Here is a 26294-nt window from a genome sequence, read left to right on the forward strand (position 1 = left end):
GACAACGCTCCCTGCAGCACCGTCCGACCTTGGCCTGAAAAACTATCAGAAGTTTGCGTCGGGGTTGAATAAAAACCATTTGAACTAGAAAGCTGTTATTTAATGAAGGCATAGACATAATTTAAATTAACTAAATTATTGATGAGGTAAACCCATGATTGAATCACGTCATCTCTATAAAACCGCGCTGATATAAATCCACAACCGATAATTAAATATTGCTTATCATATAGCGGTAGATAAGGGAAGTACGAATTTACAAATTTATGTATAAAATTGCTTAAATGTGAAAAATTAATTATAATCTAAGTCAGATATAAACGGGTTTAGCCTTTATTCTCCACTATGGTGGTATTGAGGCCCTGTCCTGGAACTACCGTGGTTCTGTATTGCTCAGGAACTGGATATTCCGTCTACGGAAGATGGAAAACAATCAAATTTAGTCCTAGCAACAACCAACAATACTTACATAATCGCCGTTTCCTTTAGGTACAAGGACGTTCATTTCTGATGACTTGGAGCTGACAATTACCACATCTAACGATTCAGGACTCAAGTACATTTGGCAACCGTCCGTCTTGTCTATTGATATTGTTGGAACTTTACCAAGCACCTAAAAGACAACGCTATAACTCGCCGTCAGTCAAATTTGACAAACGTACTTGCATCTGCACCGACTGGCAATTTATAAACTCCATAGAAGACACCAGACTGTCGAAAACTACCGAAGTCTTCTTACACGAATCTAACGTGATGGAGTTGATCTTCCCCTTAATCACGACAGTAGAATCCGTGCACTTGAACAAATACACCACGTTGTTCATCTCCGCATTATCCACCAACAAATTATGATTCCCTTTTTGGTACTCCTACAAGAAAAAATTAACCTTCCGATCTCTACCCCTCCGTACTTTACTTACGATAAGCCACTTCTTCCCTTCCCTCACGAAATTCGGCGGTTTATCCAGTCCAGACCCAATCCCACCGGCCCTCTCGGGCGCCTTAAAAGGCGCTGGACCCTCCCGCAAGGCCGTGTTCTTGTGGCTCTGCATATCAGACGTAACTTTCTTCAAATCTGCAAGAACAAGCCCAATCAATCAAAATGGCGTTGCAAACCTTTTCAACCTACTTCTAGTGATATTTTCCCCCTGGTTAATTTGAGCAAATAAGGCCGACCTGTCGGCGTCGCCGCCTGCACTCGGGGCGGCCGAGAAGTCGAGGACCGGCGGCGGCGGCGGGCATCCGGGTGGCGGCGGGGGTGGTGCGGCTGTCCCCTTTCCGGCCCAAATCAGCCCCGTGGTGTGGTGTTGTTTAACGAAGGCTTGAAGTTGACTCAGCGATTGGAGCCACGCTTTCACCCAGTCGACGTGTTTCTTATCTTTCTCCTTCCAGTCCTTGAGGACGCGGTTCGTGTAGAACTGACCGGCGTCGTTCATTTCTTTGACGTAGGGGGCGGGTGCGGGACTCACGGTGACCCATCCCAGCGCCGGTATGCTTTCGCTGACGGCCGACAGATGGTTGAAAAATTTGGACGTACGATTTTTCTCGCGAAAATCTTGTATTGCACTAATCTGATCACTCGTCGGTTTTAGAAGGTTGATGATTTCCGGCTGACTCGGTTGTTTGGACTGACTAGCTATAGTCAAGTATTGCAACTGCATTTGAAAGGCGTTGTGGACTAGTTGACTATGTTGGCCTACGTCGCCACCGATTTGTTGTGATATTTGGAGGTATTGTGCTAGTGGTCCCTGAATGATGTCTGTGAAGCCTTGGACACTCATGTTTATTTCTTCTGGTGTACTAGTTTTCCTAAAGTTACTACTGAAAAAAAGAGTAGAGATTGGCTTAGTTGGATAGTACGGACTTACAGCAAGTGTTCGATTGGAAGGCAAACTTTTTCTAAACGAGAAGTAACTGACTCTAGTCTTGTAATTAGCTCTTCCAAGTCACTACGCAGGCAGCTGTCATCTGGACCTGAAATTAATCCAATTTGATGAATCTACAGAAACGAAACCGGATGAAGATCAAGTAACTACGACAACGGTTATATAATTTGGTGATTTACTCCCCGAGTTTCCCAAATTAGGTATCCTAACTATATTATCAACACCGCTTTATCAGATAAGTACGTGTCTCGTTTTTTTAAAACACTTGACGCTGTCACTTAGAAAATAAACACGAGATAATTATTCTCCAATCGTGTGTGATCCAAGTTTTAACGGATGAAAAACCGCAACACCACACAAACTAAAAATACACCTAAAACGTAAACCGCTCCAGGCGACAGTTTTTCATTAATAAAATAATAGACGTTTCAAAACTTACAAATACCGTCGATGTTGAAAACGATGTTTTAGCAATGCGTCCACTATAAAACTGAAAATGTTTTGCAAAGATGAGCAAATCGGTATTTTTGGAATGCGTTGGCAAATGTTTTCCACTTTTCAGTTTTGGTGCGCAAGGTTTAGATTTTCTATCTAAATAATCGTTTCACAACCATTTTTCTGCACGCGGCGATCCAATTCCAATAACCACTATCGTTTTATTTATATATGATATCTACCTTGCAACTTCCGTACGAAATAGTATGTGCATATAAACTACGCGCGGTCGAAAAGTGACGCGTTTTGTCTCATTATTAAAAAGAGAGCAGAGATCCGGCGGGTTACGCGTGATGCGGAATTTTTGAACCAACCGCAACGCATCTATCTACACACGTAAGCTATGATTAACTACCTCATAAAAAGCAAAATGATTTACTTCATCTCGTTTTAATAGGAATATTATCAAGATTACAGAACAATCAATCTGCAATTTTTTAAAAGTGACAGTATAATTAATAATTATTGCTCCTTTTATGGCTACTTTTCGTTTTAGATAAGCTATGCTTTGATTTAAAACGACAGAAAAGCAAGATACACAAGATAAGGAAATTCAATAAACCAAGGATAACCGCCCACACTTCTTCCTCTGACAACATGATTGATAGAGTGGCGTTAAGCAAATTTCAAAGAACAGATTTTCCGTCTGAAATAACTGCTATCAATTTTTAATACGCACAAGCTTAACCTATTTATGTTGATTCGGTGGAATAATGTTCTAATTTGTGTGTTTAGCGAGGTAAATTCGAAAGGGCTTACTGCCAACAACACAAAGGGATTGTGAAATGCGAAAATCAAATCCTATGTAAACCAACAGAACACTGCCCCAAGTTTTAAAAAACATGTCAGCAGCAACGCAAAATTACTCACGTAAAGGGTGATGTCACTTTACGTTTCATTGCTTACAACAAACAGTAAACATTTACAAATTAGTAATTTAAACGAAAGCCCTACAGATGTAGCGGATTCGTGGAAGATGAAAGAAACGTGGATTTTCGTTTTAATTATCTCAGTTGAACAATTTTTATAAATTTTATTTCGCCGAGTTGGAGAAAATTAACAGCATCCGATAATTCCCTCGGTTTCCTTTCGACTCAACCCTATGCCACGATCATATTTAGCTACTGGTTAGAGTAGGTATCGCGATAGAGACGCTAAATTCGTGGTTTCTGTGACGTTTCCTGTTTCCGTGTGTCTATTGGCAACCTATTATACAAAAACACAAGTTTTTTGTTTATTCATCCTGTAAAGGCAACTGATGTCATCTCAAAAAATTAACTAAATACATCGCCTCAGATCCTGTGTTGTTTTACTTTAGTGCTCTTGCCTTACTATTGGAAGATAGTTCGCGGAAGATTTATTTATCTCTTATACAGAGGATTTCCTTGAATTCCTTGAAATTTTATAAACGCTAATTCGCTGTGGGTTACGCTACGAATACTAAAACGTAATTACCCGTACTTAAAAATCTGATGACGTCATTGGCAAATCATTTAGCAAATTTTTTAAATGCCGGTTTCCGCGACACTTTTTGTTGAAAACGGCCACCTAAATACCGAATTTGGCGATATCCATTTTCGTGTCACCGCGTGTCTGAGACCTGACCCGTGTAAGGAAACTCGTCATTCTGACATTAAAGTCCTGCGGCGTACGTGTATTTTTAAATCTCACCTCCAGCAATTACGGGCCCGAAGGGATCAAATTTGACCTTATGTTCGGCGGCGTGTTGCGTCAGGTCTATGATTTCAGAAAATAGCCTGTGTCTCCTCAGAGCCAACTCGTCTTTGCCGACCGGCGTAGCAGGAGGTGTCGCCGGCGCCTCAGAGTCTGCCGTTTCGACGTCCGAGGACTCCCTGAACCACGTCGGGAGCGGCGTGTGTCCTCTACACGTCCCCAAATTGTCGGCCAGCTTGACCGCGGGCCCGACGCCCTCGCAGAACACCTCGTCGTCGTTGTCGGAGACCTCGATCTTAACGTCCGAACCGTCGGAGGTGCTCTTGCTTTTGGCGTTCCGGATCACATTGTCGAGGATCGGGAGCTCGTTGTTTTTGCTCGCGTTCGGCGTATCGCACTTTTTCCCCGCATCTGTCGGCATTGATTCGTTGTTCGACTTGCTCCTGCACCAGCAACACTTGGAGAACATGGGGACACGATGTAGGGATCAGTATTCCATGGTGCACTGTGACTGGTCATAACGCGACGGAGCATCACACACGCGAGATGAACATCCTGATCCTGGTGGGGATCTGGAGGAAACGGGGGTTATTCGTCCTGCTTTGTAGGACAGCACAGTTCCTGCGCCTTGCAAACCGCGCCCTAGACGACCAACGCAAAAACGATACGTACACAATTTTACTTCCGCAAAAATTTCGGCGACGGCGAAGATACTATTTCAAAACTACAGCACGCATCCGCAGATCGATCCAGCCGAGATGCATCCCCCCAAAAGGCCACGGGGAAAAATCATCTATTAATCATGTGGACGGAGGTATCGCACGGTATTCCAACCCTAACACACTTCCCGACTTACCGCGCCGGAAACTTGCCTTTGTCTCGCTACTCACCGCACTAAAATCATTTCATCAATCAATTTATAACATAGACAAACTGCGGCAGATGGCGGCCCGCACTGTCAAACGTCAACCCTCCACAACCACATTTCGGCACTGTCCTACAAAATTCTTCATCCGCTAACCCACAATACGAGCACGCACTCAATTCCGTATTACGAGCAAAAGGCATCCCTGGCACGACGAAATTCGACGGAACAAGATCGTGCAACTATTTGTTTTCTCTCTTTGTTCTACCGTTCGTCGCCGAACAGAAATGAACCTGCGTTCGGGGGGCAAGACGGGGTCGCACCGCTACGGGAAAAATCACGTGCCGATTCGAGGCACCCCCATGTCACCGGAATGCTCATTACCCGATTTTATGCCTCCTTGACAAATACAAATCCGGCTTGTATCTTGGACACTTGGGGATATTTCCAGTCCACGTACTTCACATAAAAGTGGCCTTAGGGAACAAAAGGATCTGCAATTATTGACCGCCGCTATATCAACAGAACCGACAATGGGTCAGTCAGCCATGCGAAAAAAAAAGTTTCATAGAAACACACACAATAGGGATTGTTAATTGATACTAGTCCGCTGCTAGATATAGAGTGATGTCGCCACTTCGTCGACAAATTTCTACTTAAATGAATTTTTCGCCAAGAATATCTCCTGTAACGTTAAATTACCCTGGAGCAAACTTCGTTCTTTGTTGGTTTACCTCTAAGCTAATTTTGCTTTGCTGTGGTTGTGTGATGTGTGGTCTGCAAATTGTGATCCATTTAATCCTTATCAAATTTCCGACGGTTTATGTACGCAGAAAACAGACCGCATATGCAAACAATTTCTCATTTAGATTAACTTTTACTGCCATTTTCTAGTTTATCTAACTTTTTGTTAACATATTTATTCGTTTACTCAGCAGAGTATGCGTCATAAAAAACTAACTGCATGTGCAAACGCATGTTTGCTTAGTGCTCTCTTTCGTACGTACACCACCTGACCCACATTCGGAACAAAATTTTTACAAAAGTGTACAAATTATTGTCATAGAGAATACTTTGCCGCCTTGTCGAAAAGAGGAATATAATACAAAGGTCAAACTAACACCTTACGTGGCGGACTATGATTGCTACGAAAACAACTAAATTCACCATAAAATTGAAAAAACAAAAAAGTCAAAACATCTTGTGTCATATCGAAAGAAAAATGTACATCATGCAACCTGTCCAATACAAAGAAAAGATCGGAAAGTCGAAAATGAATAAAATATTTTTGTTTTGTTAAAAATAATCTAGTGTGATGATCCACAATAACACAGCGATGGCGTCTATTTATAGTTGCGCTATTTATGAAACGATATTCAAATTGATGAACGTGCTAAAAATAGCCAATCTCGCGAAATATGGGTAAGCATGGTCAATTAAAAAATGTGTGGAATATTTCTGATTCAAAAAATAAAATGCTATAAAATATTGTCCCCTGATGGCAAATGTAGTTGTTTATCAGAACTTGAAAACGCCCACATATTTTTGGCAGATTATACGATACACAATTACACCGTTGCATAAATTTCATAGTGTTCTAATTTCGTTACAGTTTTTTGGTAAATATTTATAATTAAAAAAAAGGAACGGTTATTTGGTCTGCGAACAATACACCCACAGGTCATCAATGAAATGTATTCGATTTTTAGGAGCGGTTTAATCCACCTATAATTGAACGGTTATTAACAAATTGTTGTGGATAAAAGTGATCACACTTTCTCTGTATACAAATCATTGGCCTGATTTAGCCAAAAAAGGCAATCGCGATTCTCACAAATCATCGGTTACGTAAACGGTAAAATAAGGGCACTGCTTCCAATAAGTTCTGACTCGAAATGTCAATGTCAGAATAAATGACAATTTGAGATGAATCACAAGTGATGTCAATCTCAGCATGAATCAAGCTTCATAATGTGACAGTGATCAAATTTAACCATGATCTGTTGACACAAAGAGGGAATATTTGGGAATTATCCACGCTCCCGTCACGGAAACGCTTCAAACAACGTTATTTATACGATTCGTGGATCGAAGATAACCAGATCCGGAAAATAGAAAAGCCGGCAATTGTACAGTCAAAACAAAAGACTTACGTCGAGTCTTTTGAATTGACAAAATTAAAAACACTTACCTTAAGTCGATAAAGTAAAATTTTTCACACAAAACAATACAGCTTGGACACTGTTATTTTCGAATCTTAACCAAAACTTTGCAGCTGACAACAAACACTGGGCGGCTGCCACTGCTATCACTTCGCAACGCAACCATTCGGTAATTCTACACATCGGCCATGATTTCACACGTCGTGTCTTTTGTCCTTTTCTAGTTCAATGAACTCGCATCTAACCATCTTTATCGTTGCTATGTAGATGTATTATTCGCCACATAGGTGGATGAGTCATACTAGTTCAACGTGTGAGGGGAAGGTGGCGCCACCTATCACGCCAACTTTGCGGAAAAACTTCAAATGTGGCTAATTTTATTGCAGGCCAGGTAAGTAAATTTACTGCTGACTTTTCATACTTTATTAGAAAATATTGTGTTGTTTTTGTAATATAACAGAAATTATAAAAATATCGGTATAAACTGCAGTATAAAATAATCCAACAGTTTTACATCTGTAAGTACTTAGTATTTTCTACAATTTGGGAAAGTGGGTATAAATATGCGTGAAATCGATGCGTTTGCGCTACTTCTGTAAATTGTTAATAAAATACATTGTTTTTAAGTAGCAGCTACAGTCGCTTCTCTGTGCAACTAGAAGCTTGTAAACAACAATAAAATAATACAACTCACAGCCAAGATACGTGACAAGTCCTCCTGTGCTTTTTTTATTAAATAGGTGTAACATGAGTGGACATAAAATTTGTACTAGGTATATGTATAAAGCATTAAAGTGTGACTATTACGCTCCTAAGTAGGCAGCCCGCATCTCTGCCGTCTTACGACAATTCTCCAATTGGAGCATTCTCTAGCCACAGATTATGAAGAAACGTGTACAGGCAATCACTAACGGCAACCTGAAAAAACCACAAATACCAAATAACCTCCCTTCTTGTTTCACGATTAGAAAATACTAACCTTGAAAGGAGTCGGATTCAGGTTTCTCTTAATATCAGGCCTCAAAGTTTTCAAAGATGTCTGCACGCCTTCTTTTATTTGTTGAAGATCTGGTAACATCTGACAAATAGCACCGTCCTTCCAATATACTGTTAACAATTTTTCTACTCTTGAAGGAATGACGTATGCCCTTTTCGACTCAATGAAAGGATGTCGGCATAAAACTTTCTCATTAATGGCTGGCGGCGATTCGTCAGACCTTTGGAGTAAATCGACAAGAGCATGTCCACTCTCACTGTATAGTCTGTAAGCGTCTTTGCGTCCAGGCAGGGTAACTTTAGCAACGTCTTGACTAAGCTTAATCCTAGGCTGATCATTTAATTCGACTAGTTTGTAAACGCAACCTAGAGCAGGCTGCCTCTGACAGGTGACCAAATGGGTACCGATACCAAAGCAGTTGATTTTATGTCCTTGTTCATTCAGGCTGAGAATAGTCTCTTCGTTAATATCATTGGAAGCCATTATCATCAAGTCTTGAAACCATGGAATGTTGTATTTTTCGCTGATTTCACTGAAGAACTGGCGAGCAACGTTAGACAAATAAGCCAAATCGCCACTATCCAAACGGATTCCAACAGCTCTATATCCTAACTCGTTTAATGCTAGCGCTACTGAGCAAAAATTAAGAAGGCCACTCCTAAAAGAGAGACGAGTGTAGTGGCGAGAAATCCTAATGATAGAAATGGGAGATACTTTGCCATGCTTTCACTAATTTACCTCTCATTCCAAATGAAACGTATTGAAACAAAGTGGAAAATTACAATTTTGCATCACAAAAAGCTTACTTCGGTGCACGTTAGTGCGAGTGAGTACATACCCCGCATACCCAGCACAGGTTTATTATTTCTGCTGGTTTTTAGTTGTGACCCATCAACAACACAGATATCGCTGTATCAATCCACATAACGCAATTAAAATAAAACAGATATGATACACCAGACATGAACTACCAACCACAATGCTAAAGCGTCCCCTTAAATAGTGCTATGATTTTTACGAAATTTTTAAAACCCTAAAATGACATTTGATGCATCTATTCTAAATTGAAGAAGTCCACCTATACGTATAAAAGTCTGAAACAGTAAGACATTCCATCGTGCAGAGAGAAGAAATACAGTATCCAGAGTCTGTAAACACTAAGAGAATTACAGCTGTATCTTACGTTTCGTTGCGGAAAAAGTTGGCTCTGGATCCACTCCCACGCGACCATAGTGGGCTATCTATGAAACTATAAAAACAAGAAATGATTTGGTGATTCGATAGGTTTTGGGTTCAGGCCTGGTGTATGCTGTCTGGGTGGTATGATGGCGCATCGATGTCTGTTGGTGGCAGCTGAAATGATCTAGCCCCTTGGTGGCATGCACCCAAAACTGGTCCAAGTGGTTACCTGTACTCGTTATGCGATTGGGTGTTGGGCAGAGTGACAGGCCACACGGGGGTGGCGTGGGTCATGCGACAGGAATACCTCTTAACGTCATACGTATCAACTAAAGCCATAAATCCATCAGGGAATGCAATAGCAAACGAAATCAGCGCAGCCATTTCTCCGTCGCTCGCCTCGGAAGCCACAACCTTGAAAATGGGAACCAAGTCGGTTCTCCAGGCGAGGGCCAGCTGGAGGAGGTCTCTCGGTTCGCCGCCGGCTTTAGGTTCCAGCTTGGTGTTGCGGAGGTCCGTGAATCCGTTGAAAGACGTAATGTATGCATGAGCGTGTGTCCCTTTCACCGGGATATTGAAGAGTTTGCCGGCTAATACGTTGCTGGTACCGTCGAATCCCCCTGCAACGCAATTTGGGAAAAATCAAGGTCGTGCGTGCGAGCCAATTGTACTGTTAAGATTAAGGGCATAATAGGGGCGCACTAGAGGGTGATTAATCAAACGTGTGCGAGCAATTCGTGTGGATCGCGCATTAAATGGTGCCAGGCAATTCAGATGGCACGGTAAAAGTTAATAAGTTGCCAGAAATCCTGTTAAACTTGACGGTTATCTGCAATTCGGTATTGATTGTGCTACCTGTATTAGTTCACACCGCCTGGTACCAAACAACAACATAAAGTAATTCTTGATACTTATTTATACCTAATAAATCATACCTATATAGGAATATTTTGACGCTGAAAGACCTCCGTCGGGTCCTTGCGCCCTCCTCAAACCGAACTCGAACAGTTTCATATTCCCTGCTGCCATGCGGTACCTAGCAGCATTTGTGGCCATCAAACTGAAATTAATCATAACTAAAAATACTTCATTTTTATCGATTTTCGAATTGATTCGAAACACTATTACAAACCCATTTCGCAACAAATTACCTTGCGTAGTTCACCAAAGTCAGCAACGTCGTTTCAAGCAGTTGCACTATGATCAAGGGACCTTCAACTCTCATAAGCGGCACTCTGCAATCCTCCCGCCTTAAAAACTAGTTTGCATCAACTAAATTATTTACGGTTACCTGGGAAATGCAACGGACCCTTCCGCAATAGCATACAATGTTACGTCTTTCGCAGACACGGAGCTCAGAAATTCGTAAAACTCTTCTTCTATATTAGACGGCAAAGTCTGCTTCAAGTATTCGATGTCTAAAACGAACGATTACGACACTAGTATCGTAAGGACCACACGACATACCGCTAATAGAATAGTGAAACTTCTCCAAGAATTTCAAACATTCTTCCAGGCCGGCGAAGATCGTGAACTCCCCCTGGAATGGATTCTTACGGAAAAAAAGATCGAACACGGAGTAGTCCTTTGTCTTGCCCGACTTCCAGTACGCGTAGGCCATGGTTATTTGATAGAGATCTGCCAATAATAATAATAATAGTAACGTAACATCAGGTACCCGGAATTTTTTTTATGGATTCGCGAAAAATGTGTCCTCCGTGCTAGACTCAGTATGCGGTGGACACATGTGTCTTGTTTTTTTGACCTTTATTAGTGGCTCTACGAAAATTTTTTCCGGTATCTATCTAGACCTTTGCAGATGGTTATGATGATACTAGGAATACCTACAGTATCTGGTGGAGTTTGATTTAACTCCAAGGGATGACTTTTTAATAATGATGTAATAGTAGTAATAATAGAATTCGAAATGGAATAATTCGCGCTGTACAATGCAGTGCAAATTTGTTGCGGGGTGAATAACCTTGGTTTGCTTGTCGCAATTGAAGACGATACAGTCAATATTTTTAGTCTTGAATTAATGAGGTTAATTTTACGCAAGGCGATCGCTTTGGTCAACACAATATGTTAATTACCATTTGCACCGGTGTGGAGTGCATGTACGACGTAGATATTTGCGGCAATGCACGTACTTTCACAACTCCATAGATAGGGGAATCCCTCATTCTGTGCAATTTTGATAAGTACTAATTGCAAATATGGATTATCAAAACGAATAAACTATTTTTAGCGAGTTTATTAATTCCAATTATCGCAAAACTTATTTCCTCGACGTCGCAAATAAAGTTCGTTTAGTTCTTGTTATCAGATTATAATTAATTTGACGCATTATCTCACATTTAATGAAAACATCCTTGAAAAAAAATATTTGTTTGTATGTGCAAATGATAAAATCTGAAGTTGTGCTTAAACAACGTTTTACAACAACTGCTCTAAATTTTGCGATGACTCAACATTTATTACAAAAACCGTGCAAAAACACGTTGCGTGAAAAAGTTTAATAATTTTCGCGCGCTCGTATAGCGCGAGTAAATTCAAATTGCCACCCAAAAAACGAGGAAAATACCACAAACGTATAAATGCCCGCAGTCCAAGGATCACTTCCTTTTGCAAAGAACTCATTTAAGGCGTACTTTCAATTAATAAAAAAAATTTTACCTGTAAGTAGCGGCTGCACGATTCCGTTTTGTCCTAACCTTCGCTCTGTCATTTTCGAAGTTTGCTGTAGGTCCGACTTCGCAACGCTAGCACAAGTTCAAATAAATTTGCTGTTTCGTACGGTTGATAGTCATCTGTGCAAGCTGAGTTCGAATGCGCTACTAAAATTGTAAACCGCTCAAATCTTACACTCGTCGATCAAATATTATTTAGTTATAGTGTACAAGCGTGTTGAGTAGAAATATTGATCACCGCGGAGGTCAATGCAAGGGCATCATAGCATTACGACTACCGTAGATCGCCGATTTAAGGAAAAATTATCGAAACGCCGTTTAAAAACGCACACTATCGCACACGAAGTGTTTTTATCCCCGATTTTACTGGAATAGAAGTAGGCTAGTTTTGCGCTGTCGGACTGCTATCGCTTATCTGTCGTCGCGCATTCAGACGAAGACAGAAGACTCTTGAAGTACCCGCCAGGATTTAAATTCGCGGCAGCCAATAAGCGCCCGAAATAAAACCACTCTTTTGTCTCATTGGCCGGGATTATAGTGTCGTTTTATTGTTGCAAATGCTTTTATTATATTTGTTTGCCAGTAAAACTTATCAAAGTGTAATTTCTTATATTGTTTAATTGTTTAAGAGACAGTATTAAGCTTCTCGCTTACCAGGATCATTATTATTATTATTTTTAATCAGACAGACGAGCGAGGTGCTCTATGCTTTGACCTCTCTTAACTCATAGTTGTTATTTATTACATTTTAACTTTGTGTCCGAATTTCTAGAACCGCGACTTGGAGTAAATATTTATTCTTTTTTCCTTGTTATTTTATCATGTTTTTGTGTGCGCATCTTATCTGCACTGTCTGTTCGTTCGCCTGGAATACTTTCCACAAAAAATAAAAACATTTGTGTAGAACCACTATTCTTGTTACTGACCTCGATTGGTTAATGTCAGATGATGAGAAAACTGTAAACTAGGACATATTGAGTGTGTTTTCAGTTTCTTAATTATTAAACTAATTTACGCTCAAATCATGAAATTGACAAGAGTGGGTGTTCAACTGTAGTTAATGGTTTTTACGCGAAAACTCCTGCAACTAGAGTAAAAATAAATGTTATTTTTTGTGGCGGCGTATCTTAAATTTATTCTAACCACAAGAACAATACAGGGAAGAGCGGATGGATACAAGAGTGATGACTTCAGAATAAAACACCCAGAAAGATGTATTAAATCACTGGCAATGGGGGAAACCACAGAGACCACAAAATAACGCATAATTACGCTTTTCGTCTTTTTGGTGCCGTGACCAGTATTACTGAAAATTAAAATAATCTTTTACTATATAATTCGTAGTTTTATATTGATCTGTGCAAACACTGTTTACGATGAAAACATAGGTATCAACATAAATTGACTTTTCGCGAGATGAAGTTTCTGATAAGGTTTTTTGCGTTACGGGAACAGTGCGCGATGTCACGACGAATATCTCTGTCATGTAGACAGGAATGTATCCTTGCCATTTTTAGAAAGTCAAATTCGAATGCGTTACGTGACGTGCCAAGTGGATTTTTCAAATACTCATAATTTACATAATTACGAAAAAAAATGCCACTTCGTTTTAAAATGTCCTTTATTCAACAACTGTATTTACACGGTCATCTAATATTACAATATAATACTGTAAGTTTCAGCCATTGTTATACTAGTAACTAAAAATTGTCACCTTTTTTGTCAGTACTGTGACTCTCCATAGAAATGATTTTATTGCTATGTAAATAATGACATTAATTTTTCTACCACACAGCTTGACATTCATTTTGTCTACGTAATATCAATAAAAATAAAAAATCGTATACAAAATTCATCACAGTTGATCTACTATAATAAGAGAGAAGGTAAAAATGTTTGTTGTTTACGAAAGAAAAGTACCAAGTGGGGTTATATCCAAAAATATTCTATTTCGAGGACAGATCAAAGTCTAAACACCAAGTGGACTTCTAAAAGGCGTAATCCACAACGAAACATAATCCGCAAATCAGAAAAATTAATGCAGATTATTAGATTATGTGAAAGTAGATTCTATAATTTTGAATATGACACCCGGTTATCTATACACACATACAATGATAGCTTTTTTACAACATTTTTTGACAAAACAGAACATAACCTCACTTGTTTACCTCGTCAGGCGGACTTCGGGTCTCTTAAAAATTGCACCTATTCAAATCCCGGCTCAATTATCTCATAATTTTCGCCGCCCTCTCCCTGTCTCGTTCGACTTCGATGGGATGCATCCTTTTTCTGTGGGAAAAACAGTTACCTGAACTCGCGAAAGCCTTAGGACAGTACGGACACTGATACGGCCGAGCACCAGTATGCTGATTTATATGAAACTAAAATCGAATTAGTAGTGTTTTTTTTCTTTCAATCAACTTACTTTAAGATCTTGATTCCTCTTGAATGTCTTGTCGCATAGGGGACACTTGTGGGGTCGCAGGTCGCTGTGAGTGATAGAATGGGCCCGCAAGGTGCTGTTTGTGGGATACACTCTACCGCAGACCCCACAAGGATACTGGATACCTCCGTGATACTCTTTGTGTCTGTACAAATTACACTGCGTTTTAAATCTACAAAAGTCGCGTTATTTTGGATAACACGACATGTCGGACTTACATTCGTCCGCAGATATCACAACCGTATTTTCCTTTAGGTCTGTGCGTTTCCAGGTGCACTTTCAAGTTACCTTTTGTCGAAATCGCTTTGCCACAAATTGGGCAGGAAAACTTGGAGTTTGCAAATTCCTCGGTGTTGTCTTCGTCCTCGTTGTTTGTGGAAGCATCGTTTTCTTCAGTCTCTTTCTCTTCGTCTACTTCTTGTTCCATCCAGTTGTCGTGGCTGTTCAATATTCGTTTAGTGTGTGGCGAGTGGCTCCAGGTGTGATTCTGCAGGGCAAGTTCTGAAGTGAAACTTCTGGGACACGTGGGACATAGATATGGTTTGTTGTATTTGACACAGTTTTCACTTTGCACGTGTCCTTCACTGTCCGATGCCGCGTCACTTCTGTCTGCGTCTTCGTCGTCCTCTTCGGTTTCTAGAGAGCACTGGAGGATCATCATAGGATCGACTCGGACTTCCATTTCGGTTATTTCTGATTCGGGTTGGATTTCTTTTTCTTTGATTCCCTGAAATGACGCTTGGAGGGAAAGACAACATGCAGCGTATGGACTTACTTTGGTTAGGTACGTGTGCAGCAAAGATTTATTTTCTATATTTTTCTGCTCGAGAACGTTACTACTGGTTGTGCATACGAATTTGGTCATTTTGTCTTGGTTCCTAAGAGCCATGGTTGCAAACCTGTGGAATCCATCTAGTTTCTTATAACAGTCTTCACAAATCATTTTCGGCAACTTGTCCTCAACAGAAATCTAAAACACAAATTTGAGGTTGATTTCAAGAAAAGGGGGTTCTTACAGTTAGGGCAAGATATCTTCTGATTTTCGCATGGAGAAACAACCTTCTAGCCTCTTCACCGAAAAGAAAAATCCCGGCGTTGAATTCAGAAGAACAAATCCGACACCATTTTGAGAGTACATTTGTTTCCATTTTGACACATCGGATTCGATTCGCGATAAAAATTCCACCCTAGTAATTAAAAATGTGTTGCTCGTAAGAACGGCAATCATACATAGCGTCTCGTAAAAAAGTACTGTGCTTAAACAGAGCTCATTGCGCACACACTCTATAGGTACAATTCATACAATTCCTGTTGCGTGCTTTTTAAAAAACCTAATGCATGCATCCCTCCCAAACAAGTGGTAAAAAACGACGTACGCAATTATACACCCGCAGGATCATGACTTACAAGTATTGATTCTCCTCCCGGATTTCAACGTTAACATCTTAGAGAGGAATTAGTTTCACCACACTCACACAGATCTTAATATTTTCTACTTTCTGAGTCACAGACGTCAAAATACACGTGCAGGATGTTCCCGCCATCTCGCAATAAGAGTCGGTAAGCGTCGACCGCCCCCATCGGCGCTCACAAATACTGCTAAAATCAATACCAGCCACCCCAATTGTAATGACGCAAGTGCTTTCTAATTATTCTTTTTCGTTTTTTTTAATCAATAGTTGCATAAAGTAGTGCGGAATGCATGAACGCCCAATCTTATACAAATTCATCAAATTGAAAGCTTTTCTGATAATGACCACCCAAAAGCCAGACATATATATCATTCGATGCGGAATGACAGCCTTTCGTGAGTCAAGTGCTGTCAATGACAAAGGGCTAAATTTAGACACGCCAGGTTAATAATACTTTCATTCACATTTAAAACAATTTATTGATTGCTCGATTTTATAGATTCGAACTGGATGGCGTTTTCGAGATTCTTCCAATTCTTTCGTTACTAATTGACGAAGAATTTCTTAAGGAATTGGGATTTCAATAATAAGCTACTTTTTAGAGAGACAATGACCTTTCTCGTTAGCATGTAAAACACTGTAGACACGAATTTGTATGCACCAACATGTCGTAGCACATGTTATTATTTTTCCACCAACTCGCTACAAATCTACATCAGGTGCACATCAATATTTACCTTTTCCGACAGGTCATTATCACACTCAGGATTATTATTATTATGATTTATCAGCTTCCGTGTTTTTAGTAAGAGAGTATTCTCATATAAGCGCCTACTCACACAATCATCATTATTATTATTATTGTGGTCGAAAAACTAATTGCACCCTACTGATTTTATTGATCCTCATTTTTTTACTGTTTTCGGTTCATTCGTAGTAAGTACCTTAAGATTGTGCCTTTTGTGAAGGTTTTTGGCACTTGTATTTGCACGTCATTTAGCAGATACCCGGAAGCATCAGTAGTCCATATGCAACATGCACTAAACATGTGAAATTCATAATAATCATTTTCTGAGAACTAGTTGTCGAAACACCGCTGTTTCTTGTGAAATTCTATATGTTCACAGCTTTCACAATGTTCAAATAACGTGTTACATCAAATGTAAAAGGTAAAACCAAAATATAAAAAATTGCAGTGTTGAAGTTATCATCGCGCATTGCTTTTTTATCCGTCAACGTGATCGACACAGAGTTGACAGTCTAGTGTGAGCGGCACATTCATGTTTTAGCTCTCCCGTTGCGTTTCAGGAAATGAAAACCAACCAAACATTTCATCGTTTTATTAAAAATTTATAAAATACATTATCACAAAACCCAAGTAAATGCAAAAATGTCAGTTCGTCATATTTATGGCTCAGCATTCTTGGAAGTTCACGTACTGGACTGAAGGTTTGTACAAGATTTCGCTTTGGTCGATCTACAAACAACACCTCAGAACCACAATACACCCCTTCGTACAACTTACAAAGACTTCGATTTGTTCCTCCGGCAAACATGTAGCGCAATGGGTCCGTTTTTGACACTTTTGAACAAAAGCACGGCATCTGCGTGAGATATGTCGTGACAAACTTGACCATTCACTGCTAGAATTTCGTCACCTGTAAGCAGAAGTTAGATTCGATAATCCGAAGCTACGCTTCTACGTACCGGCTTTGAGGCGTCCGTCTTCCGCCGCTTGCCCGTTCGGTAGAATAGTCTTGACGAAAATCCCCAAAGCACCCTTCGGGGAATCTCTCCCGCCGACTATGGTGAACCCAAGAGACTTTTTGCCAGGTCCCTTTTCCAGAATGACCGTGTGGAAGGTACAGATCGTAGAACGCGGCCTCCGCGGCAAAGTACAAAAGTTCGTCGTGTTAAGGTCGGTTTGGGGTTTAGGACTAGAAGGAAAAGGTGTCTCTATGTTTTTGGACTGGGTGGCAGAACCGGTAGCCGCGCGTCGCAAGACCTTATTGTAGCTTCCGTGACTACAACTGTTCTTTTGGAAGTAGTGGTGGCGTTTGTACAAAGGACTGGAAAATGCTTCACATCTGTCGAAATCAACGAAACTCTCCTTCATAGATCTGGTCTCGTGTTTCCGGCAAACGAGAAGGTCAACGTGCAGGGTTGACGTACATAGAGACTGTTTAGCCTCTGCCATGTTCAAACCGGAGATGTTGCGTCCGTTGATGCTGATGACTTCGTCACCGACGGCCAGGTTTGACTGTCTGCGGACGGAACATGTAGCGGGGTACCAAAATCGTGGTACTTACCTAGCCGCAACTCCGTCTGGGACGATATGCGCGACGACGAACCCGTAGCAGACTTCTCGACTCTGCGTCAAAAAAATTCCTAGTTCTTCGTCGGAGCTGTGTTTGATCAGTCGTACTAGCATTGTTGTTTTGGCAAGAGCGGAAGGGAGTTCGGAGTCGGGTTTGTCTGGAGGGTACGCGTTCCGGAAAATTTCGCGTCTGTCCAGAGAGAGAGCCCGTTGAGGGTGGCTCCTGCGATTGGAGGCTCTCTCGGAATCGTGAAGAAGCGAATCCCCCTTGTATGTGTCTGTGTCAAGTCCGGAAGAGAGCGCTGAGTCGTTGACGATGATACCGCTGTCGGAGTCTTCGTTATCTAGAAGAAGTCGTTCGTCTTCATCGTCTAAGGTGTCCCTATCAGGCTCGTGACACAAAGGGTTATGGCTCTTTTGGAATTCTTCCAGTCCGGGCAAGGCTCCGTACGAGAAACTGCGTAGTTTGGTACGAAGGTTCCTCTTTCGTCGAGGGTTTTTCGTCGGTGTGGATTCGGCAAGGGGCACTGGGGTTTTGTAGAGCTTATTTAGGAACTTGTTGGTTGACGATTGGAGATACTTTTCCGACATCGCACGAAGTTTGGCAGTGAAACATGACGCTCGGGAGAGACTATCGTATTGACTATCACTACACACACCTAAAAGTTCCAAGTCCAGACTTTGACTGTCACTAGTTTGGCCGTACTCGTCACTACAGTTTTTCGAACTACACGAAGGCACATCTACTACGGTCGACGCGGTAGAATTGGATCGAAAACACGAAAGTCTCGTGTGTTTAACGCGGTCCAACAAGGGGTTTCTTTTTTCGCGGCAGTGGCCACTGTCCCTCGGTTGTGACTTGTAACGCCTTCGGTCCGCCTTTTCTATAATAATAACGCTATCTTCTACATTGTAGAAGTTCGTGTCGCTTTTGTTTTGCCTCCGGGCCCACACTGCCGGGGACATTTCTAAAAAAACGATAATATTGCTTGTGTTACAAGGATAAATAAAAGTTGTTTACCGAGTCTTGATCTCCGTTTTACGTGTTTCGGAGGTGCCAAAATGTCCAGGTTCGACGACTGCTCCGTTTCGGGCGTCCGCAGCGGCGACAGACTGAGAAGTCTAGGGGCTTCGCCCTGTTTACGAAACCACTTCATCTGCTAGAAAAAAAGTCATAAATAGAATTTTCATCGCGACTGGTTTCGCAATTGTAGAATCTATCTCGGATTGGAACTTGTTACCTTTAAACGAACTTTTCTTTTTATTAAGAGAGGACAAGTTCGTACGTTCTATGAATTCTGAAATTGCCGCAGCCTTGAAATAACTCGCGCTACAATCGAGGAATATGTATATAGAGTGCCAAGTTCAAAATTCTTCGATCATGCGAATATTCAAATCACAATAGAACAATAAGAAATTTTGATGTCGTTGGCCGTGTTTGTGGAAGCCGTTTTAATTAACAGTTTTTCCGCGCGTCTTAATTTAAAGTGTCTTAAGTCTGTCGTAAAGACGATTTAAGTCATTTTTATAACACTATTCTACTTTTGTATAAAAACTGGTTTTAATGGGAAACTTCATAACCAACGTTAATTTATAACTTAAATGTTTTATCACGTGAATTAACCATGTGAGACCACAGCATTCCAATCAATTAATTATTCTTAATTGTGCTCTATCGACATTTTTTCTTTGAAAGTAAATATCAAGGCAATTTTTTCGTGCTACGCATTGCATCGCAATTCTGCGTTTATGGAAGACGTGATGGATGTGCATCTACTCGGAAAACATAGTAGAAATAAAACCCACAACATTAATTACGCAGGTCACAACGAATCTTTTAGCTGCGATGTGTTCAAGATAAAGAAGCAAACAAAGTACTTCCTATTTTTATAACCCCACCAGACAAGGTCGTTCCTTACAACTGTGTTAATGACACTACAAACTCATAATTTGATTGTTTTATCTCATCCAAATCACAAATTTTATCCACGCTTTCTCGAAACCTTCAAACCTGGCCATTTCTAAAGTAGTAAAGTTAATAGTTATCGTTTTTACCGTAAAGAGGCCAGGCATGTGTAGGAGAAATTTGATAAAACTAACAATAAATTCAACTTAACTTATCGGCACTGAATGCGTTTTTACGAAAAACCCACGTACAGATTTTCTTTTTTTCAAAATTTTATCTCCATCCAACCACCTCATGTTATAAAACCGCGCCGCATTACCTCCAACGATAATAAAATCGAATCAGTAATTGTAGTAATAGTCCAATTTGGTATGTTTCATTTTTTCCGTGTTTGAACAATCACTTTATCACCGCTGTGCCAGAACAAAGGTTGTACGAGATAATAGCTTTTGTTTGCTTTTAAATATTGAAACAGACTTACGCCACATACACACTTCTTAAATATAGTCGAGCCACGGCCATTACACCGCGTCCTTACCAGTTTTTGTCCTAGCGGGGAAGATACGTATCATTATCATTGCGAGATAGGGAACGAAGAAAATTAGACGTTTTAGAAAAAGTCAAGCGAAGATGTTGCACGCAGTTACGCAACGACAACTTCCTCCACTTTCGAGCATTTTAGAGACGACGCGATTGTACTTCGTACAAGTTTTCGTCGTGGAAAATTTTGAACCCGATACTACTTACTTATATAGTATCTTATAGGGTTTTTTGGCACTGAGTCAAATTTGTGCCAAAGTTTCGCGATGAGAAAGAGACGAAAGTTCGTTGTGCCTTGAAGCACCATATCCTGGTCACGGCACCACTCAGACACTAGAACTCGGTTTTGTTTTTGGAATGGCCATCTCCTTGCCTTTGCAGGATGGCGTTAAGTTTTGGATGCAAAAATGTGACGTTTGGAAAGTCAGATTGCGCATTTAGGGTGATGTCCTCGGTTTGATAATAATTGGTCTGGCTTTGTAAATTTTCGATGAACCGTAAAAATCGGGTTTTGTCTAAAACGGAACAGTGAAGTATCACAATTGCAAGAAATTCGCTTTCACGAGTAACCAACGAAGGTGTGGACGTCCGACTTGTCTAAATAAATATTTGTCGGGTTAAAGTATTCGCGTGCTAATCTGCGATTGTGATTGTTTCGGCGATTTCCAAAATGTTATTATCTGGATGAGTCACCGCATGGCGGTATTTTCGTCGGGACGAGTTCTTCACGTGTTGGGTATTTTTTTTAATTATTTAACAGTGCTGAAAGCATAATTTGTCTTCGGATTGCATTACATGAATGTTGAAAATTTCGCTTTCGTATCTGGAGGCGATTATCGAAGGAATGTTGTTATAGCCTGTGCCACATATTTCAGCGCATTTTATCATAGTAATTCTGATGAATTCATGAATCATTTAGTATTAACAATGTATCCCTTAATTATGCGTGCATTTAAAAAAGTAGAGATCCAAATGTCACGCGAATTTGCTAATTAGGTCATTGTCGCTATTAATTCGAATTTGAATTAAATATCCACAAATTCGACGGCAAATCTGTGAATGCTGTGAACCGTGAAAAGGCCACACCTGCAACATTTTAATTACTTGGGTAAGTCAAGTGACTCGTAATTGCGCTTTTATTGTTCATTCAAAATTATTAACGCCGGTAAAGAGCAATGTTTCGTCGATTATGTCATTAGTGCATTTCTAATATCTTTAATCGCGTTATTACCATGATTACGCGGAAGTGATTTTCGCGGTTCGGCTCCAAAAACATATATAGATCGTCGAATATTAAGGAACGATCATACACGTTTCTCATGATTAATTATATTATATTGCATAATTGAAATTCCAGTGTACTTTCTACATTGAGAAAATATTACACAACAAATGCTGTTGTGGCCAACTTATAATTTAATGTCAGTTCGCCATTCGCTTCGTGTGAAAATGTATACACAAATCATCGCATTATTTTCGGTCACGGAAAGAAGGGATGATTGTTAATTAGCACCCATAGTCGTAAATTCGGTGTCGTTTTTCGTTGCACCGGACTTAAATTGGCTTGCTCAACTGTAACCGAATATTTGTGGTTTTGGTTCTTACCCATCTTCCAAATAATTGCAGAGAATTATTCAAATGAAACAATCACATTAAAATGCAGGAATGTATACCTACATTATAATTAATAACAAATAAACTTAATTATTACAAATTACAGGTCTCTTGCCTCACCTGTTATTTAGTAACCCGAGGTGTTTATTTTTGTTTATTATCCTTGTTGTCGAGCGCTTCTCCGTCGGCTCTTTTGTAACTTTTTCCTAAATATGCGCTGAATCAACCGCGATGACTAGCCAAAAAGATGACTTGGTGCTCTACGGTTTAATTTTTAACAGTGACGAATAATCCCCAACCGAAAGGAAATTCTAATAGCTGCCATTATAACGACTCATTATCTGAAAAACTGACCAACAAAACAAATTACCTCAATCGCTTCAAGAAGTTTCTGTGTCAGTTTCACACAAGGACTGTGATATTCCGGTCAAATAAGACAAATTACGCAAGTCTCGTTCTCAAAACTTATCTGTAGTCACCTTCGTAGCTAATTACGCCACACACTACGGAACATTCATGGGACATTACAAAAAGATATTGTTTGGATATCAAGCCAAACATTACGAATGATTCATGTCACTGATACATTCATTACACGATATTTTTTGGACGTTTTTTACCGGAAAATACCCATAAGCTGTTTTCGGTCCGTCTTACGCCACGACCCGTGTATTCGAATCAGTCGTTTTAGCATTTCCAAGATCTAATCTACATATTTTCGTAGGTCTTGGCGCTTCCGTTACGTTCCATGGCACTTGGACCCGTCAGCACAGTACTCTGTTGTGAAGCTGCTCTTCAACAAAACCCACAGTCGTAAATAACGGAAATTAGCGGCGTGTTTTTGGGATGAACATATGTTGTTCTTGAGCGAAATAGCGTGTTGCCCCTTAAGTACTCGTCACCTCCCGAAGGTTAACGTTGTTGTTGTAGAAACTGCGAACCCTGTTATTGTATTTAAATTAAAATATTGTGAATAATGTTTGTTTGCAAAATTTTTTCTCTCGTAACTTATGCAAATGAATAATAAAAGCCCACACCTTAATTCGACTTTGTGTATTGTGGCTGAAAATCGAGAAAAAACTTATTTATAGTCGAGGTATTCACACTCAAGGTTCGAACCAACGAATATTAAAAGCCTTTTATAGCTGAACTTTAATTTTCATTTAATAAATCGGAACGATTAGATCGTTAAAATTTCAGCTACCGGAATTCTACCTGGCAATTATAGCGGTCAAATTTTGAGAGTTTGGAGACCATAACGCTATATTTTAATCAAACGTGAACATGTAGCATCATGTTGATCTGCCGCAACCATTGCAACCTTGACGAGATTCGCATTTTTGACCCCTAGGAAACCTTCACCTTTTTCCGAAACCTTTCTGGCAGATTTGCAAAAAATATTCTTTAAAGAAGAAGCTGATTAATTTCAACACGTCGATAAGGTTCGTGGATACATTTAATGGCTGATTTACATTAACATACAGTCGGACTTCACCGCATCGAATGATTCAATTAACATACAGCAATTTTGCGAAATTTAGAAGATTTCAGTTTTCCCTCGTACTTCCCGTTTCAGGTTTCTCGTGCTCCGGCATTTCCTGGGCTCCTAGTGGCTTGGATTCTCGAATCGATATATAACTGTATCCGATCCTGGTCGCGGCACCACCATACCGCCAAATCTCCAATTTAAAAAATATTAAGAGCTGAAATGTGAACTAGGATTTCGCTTCGCATAGCAACCTCGTCGAAATTCGATTTTGTGTTTATCAGTATTCGTAGGTTCGACTGTAGATCGTACTGCCAATTTTTAACCTGATCACCGTTCTGAGAATACCTAACGCATGTCGCAACGATCGAATGGATTCTTTGTTGACGTAATTTATAATTTATAAAGTATGAGTCGATAAATTACCCAGACAATACACAATAGTATAATTTTTTCCTTCCGTATCGAAAGAGAAATGCATAAAGTGCACGCTTAAAGCAATTTAAGAATGGCCGAGAACCGGAAACCGAATGTAAAAACTGGATGATGAGCTCTATCGCTTTCACGTGAATTTTGTATTGTGACATGACATGTCCGCATCAATACCGGCAGTACCATGAACCCTGAAGAGTACTCGTTCGTAACTACGAACCTGTGAAATCGGACGAAATCTTTGTATGACATTGCCAGAACGATTGATTTTATTAGATCCATAATAACCACCACCGTTAAGTAACATTGAGGTTTTTTCAAGCATAAAGCGAGATTTTTATTGCCGTTTGCGATAATGACAAATATTTACAACACGGTTCGTTTAACCAAAAAATTGGATCGTGTTAACGAACTACCAATTGGATGCCATGGTACTGGTAATTAATAATGGATGACGGTGTTCGTGGTCGTAGAAACAATGTGATCATTGATGGGCTGATATGGATTTGCATATCAACTTTCTGTTCGAGGAAAGCGATGACTAAATAAATTTTACAAGAGAGAAAAAAAAGGTACTCTAAATTTTGTTTTAGTTCGATAAATAAGTCCAGTTAGAAGCAACAATCGGGTTATTGCTACCACCATAAATATGTATAGGTGTACTGATGAAACACAATTATAACAGAGGAGAACCGTACCGATACAGTAAATGTCTGTACATTTTAAGTAGTACCAGAATTTCTCAGCTATTGTATCCGTAAGTGACAATTTAGATAAAATTGTAGCATTTCGTTTTCTCACAGAGAAGCCACATTCTCCTAAATCTCTTAAATAATCGTTATATAATTATTAAACGTCCTAACAACTTTTGAATCCAGTTTTTTTACTTGTGCGTGTAATAATAACAATTTCCTGCGAATAGCTTTCACGTTTTTATTGCGTCGTCCAAAAAGCAAAACAAAAAAAATCAAAGTCACTTCCTTGTTTACTAAAGAGTTTATCGTTTTTATTGTATGACCTTCCTGCAACATTTTCGACCTGCCATTAATTGAATCTCTTTGTGCAATCAAAAGCTCGAAACTGTTGAAGGTTTGTTATGTAAATCGAAAATGGGGATTTTCAATATATTCGAAGGTGCTATGATGCAAGAAGTTTATTTTTGTGAAATTATGTAATCGTGTAATCGTCTGTACCTCCAATGCAACGTCCTGATTACCTTTAAAACTCAATTACTTAATTAATATCACTTATACATGCGAATGTAAATTCGTTCCATTTATACTTAATTGATTAAATCGCGAGCGAGAAATGGTAACAATAACTAATTACTCATTAATAACGTGAACACCATCGACTCACCCTTCCGAAACCGGTACTCCCAGCGATAAACAAAATCACATTTTTGTCACTGACTTAAGTCACTTTAGAAGAAAGTGCGCGAGTTGAGAGAAAAAATTCGTATCAACCCACTCAGCGGCTTCGGCTTTGACTTTCCTATCGCCACTGCTTGACGAGTACTGATCATACCATACCATCGTACTCTACCCAACCATACAATAGTACCCAACACGCCTGGATGTGGTAGCCTTTCCAGTCAGAGAACCACTTCTTTATCAAAGTTCGCTATTAATTCGCTCGGTTGATGTATAAATCAGACGACTACGGAGTACTACCGAGGTTTTTACATATTTCTTGTTTTAGTTTGTTATTCATAGTTTAATCAGATCATAAATTTCGTTTTAAATCGCAATCGAGAGGCCGTTCCACAAATTCTTTTTTCGAATAGAAAGCTACGCGCTGGGATGGGCGCTGTCCACATTTTTTTTCCAAAAACGGATAAAAATTAATTAGTGCCGTTGAAATGCATAATTCATTCATTTTTCTTATAATTTATTTACATTTAATTAATAATGATTAATGACTGTCTTTGCACGTGTTTATATCCACTATATTTGTATGTATTTTACTTGATTATTTTATACACAAGTCCAATTAATTAACAGAAAAACTTGATTATATGAGTCAACAACTACTACAGTGCTAATAAAATCATTACTCATGAAACGTCACACTTTAGAAAATTTGCAAAACGACGTTTCTGCTTATCAATAAATAAAAATAAAATATGCCAGATTTTCAAAATCGACTTTCAGTTGTGACATTAATAATATTTTCTTTGTGATCAAGTTTCAC

At 39.7% G+C, this 26294-nt stretch overlaps 4 protein-coding genes across 9 annotated transcripts; all 4 read right to left on the reverse strand.

Moving 5' to 3' along the window:
- Positions 1 to 78: 78 nt before the first annotated feature.
- Positions 79 to 4902, reverse strand: Capt (capulet). 2 transcript variants are annotated; one of them, XM_064058855.1, is made up of 7 exons: positions 4053 to 4902; positions 1869 to 1974; positions 1130 to 1818; positions 921 to 1075; positions 663 to 869; positions 470 to 613; positions 79 to 413 (listed from the first exon to the last, which is right to left on the reverse strand). In XM_064058855.1, the coding sequence occupies exons 1-7, from the start codon at positions 4522 to 4524 to the stop codon at positions 327 to 329; spliced, it is 1860 nt and encodes a 619-aa protein (XP_063914925.1). In that variant the 5' UTR covers positions 4525 to 4902; the 3' UTR covers positions 79 to 326. The 2 variants fall into 2 exon arrangements, with proteins under 2 accessions (XP_063914925.1, XP_063914926.1); XM_064058856.1 differs by lacking the exon at positions 4053 to 4902 and adding an exon at positions 2326 to 2486 and having other exon boundaries at positions 1130 to 1821.
- Positions 4903 to 7777: 2875 nt separating this feature from the next.
- On the reverse strand, positions 7778 to 12381 carry LOC135131232 (nicotinate phosphoribosyltransferase). Of its 4 annotated transcripts, none has more exons than XM_064058858.1 (8): positions 11935 to 12381; positions 10726 to 10896; positions 10550 to 10676; positions 10410 to 10508; positions 10194 to 10318; positions 9488 to 9878; positions 8062 to 8737; positions 7778 to 8000 (listed from the first exon to the last, which is right to left on the reverse strand). In XM_064058858.1, the coding sequence occupies exons 1-8, from the start codon at positions 11984 to 11986 to the stop codon at positions 7923 to 7925; spliced, it is 1719 nt and encodes a 572-aa protein (XP_063914928.1). In that variant the 5' UTR covers positions 11987 to 12381; the 3' UTR covers positions 7778 to 7922. The 4 variants fall into 4 exon arrangements, with proteins under 4 accessions (XP_063914928.1, XP_063914929.1, XP_063914930.1 ...); XM_064058859.1 differs by having other exon boundaries at positions 10410 to 10493; positions 11935 to 12377; XM_064058860.1 differs by having other exon boundaries at positions 9566 to 9878; positions 11935 to 12377.
- A 1170-nt stretch (positions 12382 to 13551) lies between these two features.
- Positions 13552 to 15965, reverse strand: LOC135131199 (zinc finger protein 771-like). 2 transcript variants are annotated; one of them, XM_064058792.1, is made up of 6 exons: positions 15802 to 15965; positions 15411 to 15581; positions 15170 to 15364; positions 14613 to 15121; positions 14377 to 14566; positions 13552 to 14332 (listed from the first exon to the last, which is right to left on the reverse strand). In XM_064058792.1, exons 2-6 carry the CDS (start codon positions 15540 to 15542, stop codon positions 14177 to 14179), a joined length of 1182 nt encoding a protein of 393 aa, XP_063914862.1. In that variant the 5' UTR covers positions 15543 to 15581; positions 15802 to 15965; the 3' UTR covers positions 13552 to 14176. The 2 variants fall into 2 exon arrangements, with proteins under 2 accessions (XP_063914862.1, XP_063914864.1); XM_064058794.1 differs by lacking the exon at positions 15802 to 15965 and having other exon boundaries at positions 15411 to 15779.
- Positions 15966 to 17131: 1166 nt separating this feature from the next.
- Positions 17132 to 20595, reverse strand: LOC135131233 (uncharacterized). The gene is made up of 6 exons (XM_064058862.1): positions 20511 to 20595; positions 19145 to 19283; positions 18116 to 19091; positions 17514 to 18070; positions 17332 to 17464; positions 17132 to 17283 (listed from the first exon to the last, which is right to left on the reverse strand). The coding sequence occupies exons 2-6, from the start codon at positions 19278 to 19280 to the stop codon at positions 17238 to 17240; spliced, it is 1848 nt and encodes a 615-aa protein (XP_063914932.1). The 5' UTR covers positions 19281 to 19283; positions 20511 to 20595; the 3' UTR covers positions 17132 to 17237.
- Between the last annotated feature and the right edge of the window lie 5699 nt (positions 20596 to 26294).

Source organism: Zophobas morio, unplaced genomic scaffold, assembly GCF_036711695.1.
Source record: "Zophobas morio isolate AGI-343-1 ecotype UQ-CSIRO unplaced genomic scaffold, CSIRO_AGI_Zmor_V1 ptg000019l, whole genome shotgun sequence".
NCBI lineage: Eukaryota > Metazoa > Arthropoda > Insecta > Coleoptera > Tenebrionidae > Zophobas > Zophobas morio.

Bases quoted from the DNA above. Each gene is read 5' to 3' on its own strand.
- Capt (XM_064058855.1), bottom strand. From the start codon at position 4,524: ATGTTCTCCAAGTGTTGCTGGTGCAGGAGCAAGTCGAACAACGAATCA. The intron at 1,819-1,868 runs GTAAGTCCGTAC...TTTTTTCAGTAG, and splicing joins CTTCCAATCGAACACTTGCT to TAACTTTAGGAAAACTAGTA. The intron at 614-662 runs GTACGTTTGTCA...GTTGTCTTTTAG, and splicing joins GCCAGTCGGTGCAGATGCAA to GTGCTTGGTAAAGTTCCAAC.
- LOC135131232 (XM_064058858.1), bottom strand. From the start codon at position 11,986: ATGACAGAGCGAAGGTTAGGACAAAACGGAATCGTGCAGCCGCTACTT. The intron at 10,509-10,549 runs GTAACCGTAAAT...CTAGTTTTTAAG, and splicing joins GGGTCCGTTGCATTTCCCAG to GCGGGAGGATTGCAGAGTGC. The intron at 9,879-10,193 runs GTATGATTTATT...ATTGCGTTGCAG, and splicing joins GTCAAAATATTCCTATATAG to GGGGATTCGACGGTACCAGC.
- LOC135131199 (XM_064058792.1), bottom strand. From the start codon at position 15,542: ATGGAAACAAATGTACTCTCAAAATGGTGTCGGATTTGTTCTTCTGAA. The intron at 15,122-15,169 runs GTAAGTCCATAC...GCGTCATTTCAG, and splicing joins TGCACACGTACCTAACCAAA to GGAATCAAAGAAAAAGAAAT. The intron at 14,333-14,376 runs GTAAGTTGATTG...ATTCGATTTTAG, and splicing joins AGAGGAATCAAGATCTTAAA to TTTCATATAAATCAGCATAC.
- LOC135131233 (XM_064058862.1), bottom strand. From the start codon at position 19,280: ATGAAGTGGTTTCGTAAACAGGGCGAAGCCCCTAGACTTCTCAGTCTG. The intron at 19,092-19,144 runs GTAAACAACTTT...TCGTTTTTTTAG, and splicing joins AAAACGGAGATCAAGACTCG to AAATGTCCCCGGCAGTGTGG. The intron at 17,465-17,513 runs GTACGTAGAAGC...TTCTGCTTACAG, and splicing joins AGACGGACGCCTCAAAGCCG to GTGACGAAATTCTAGCAGTG.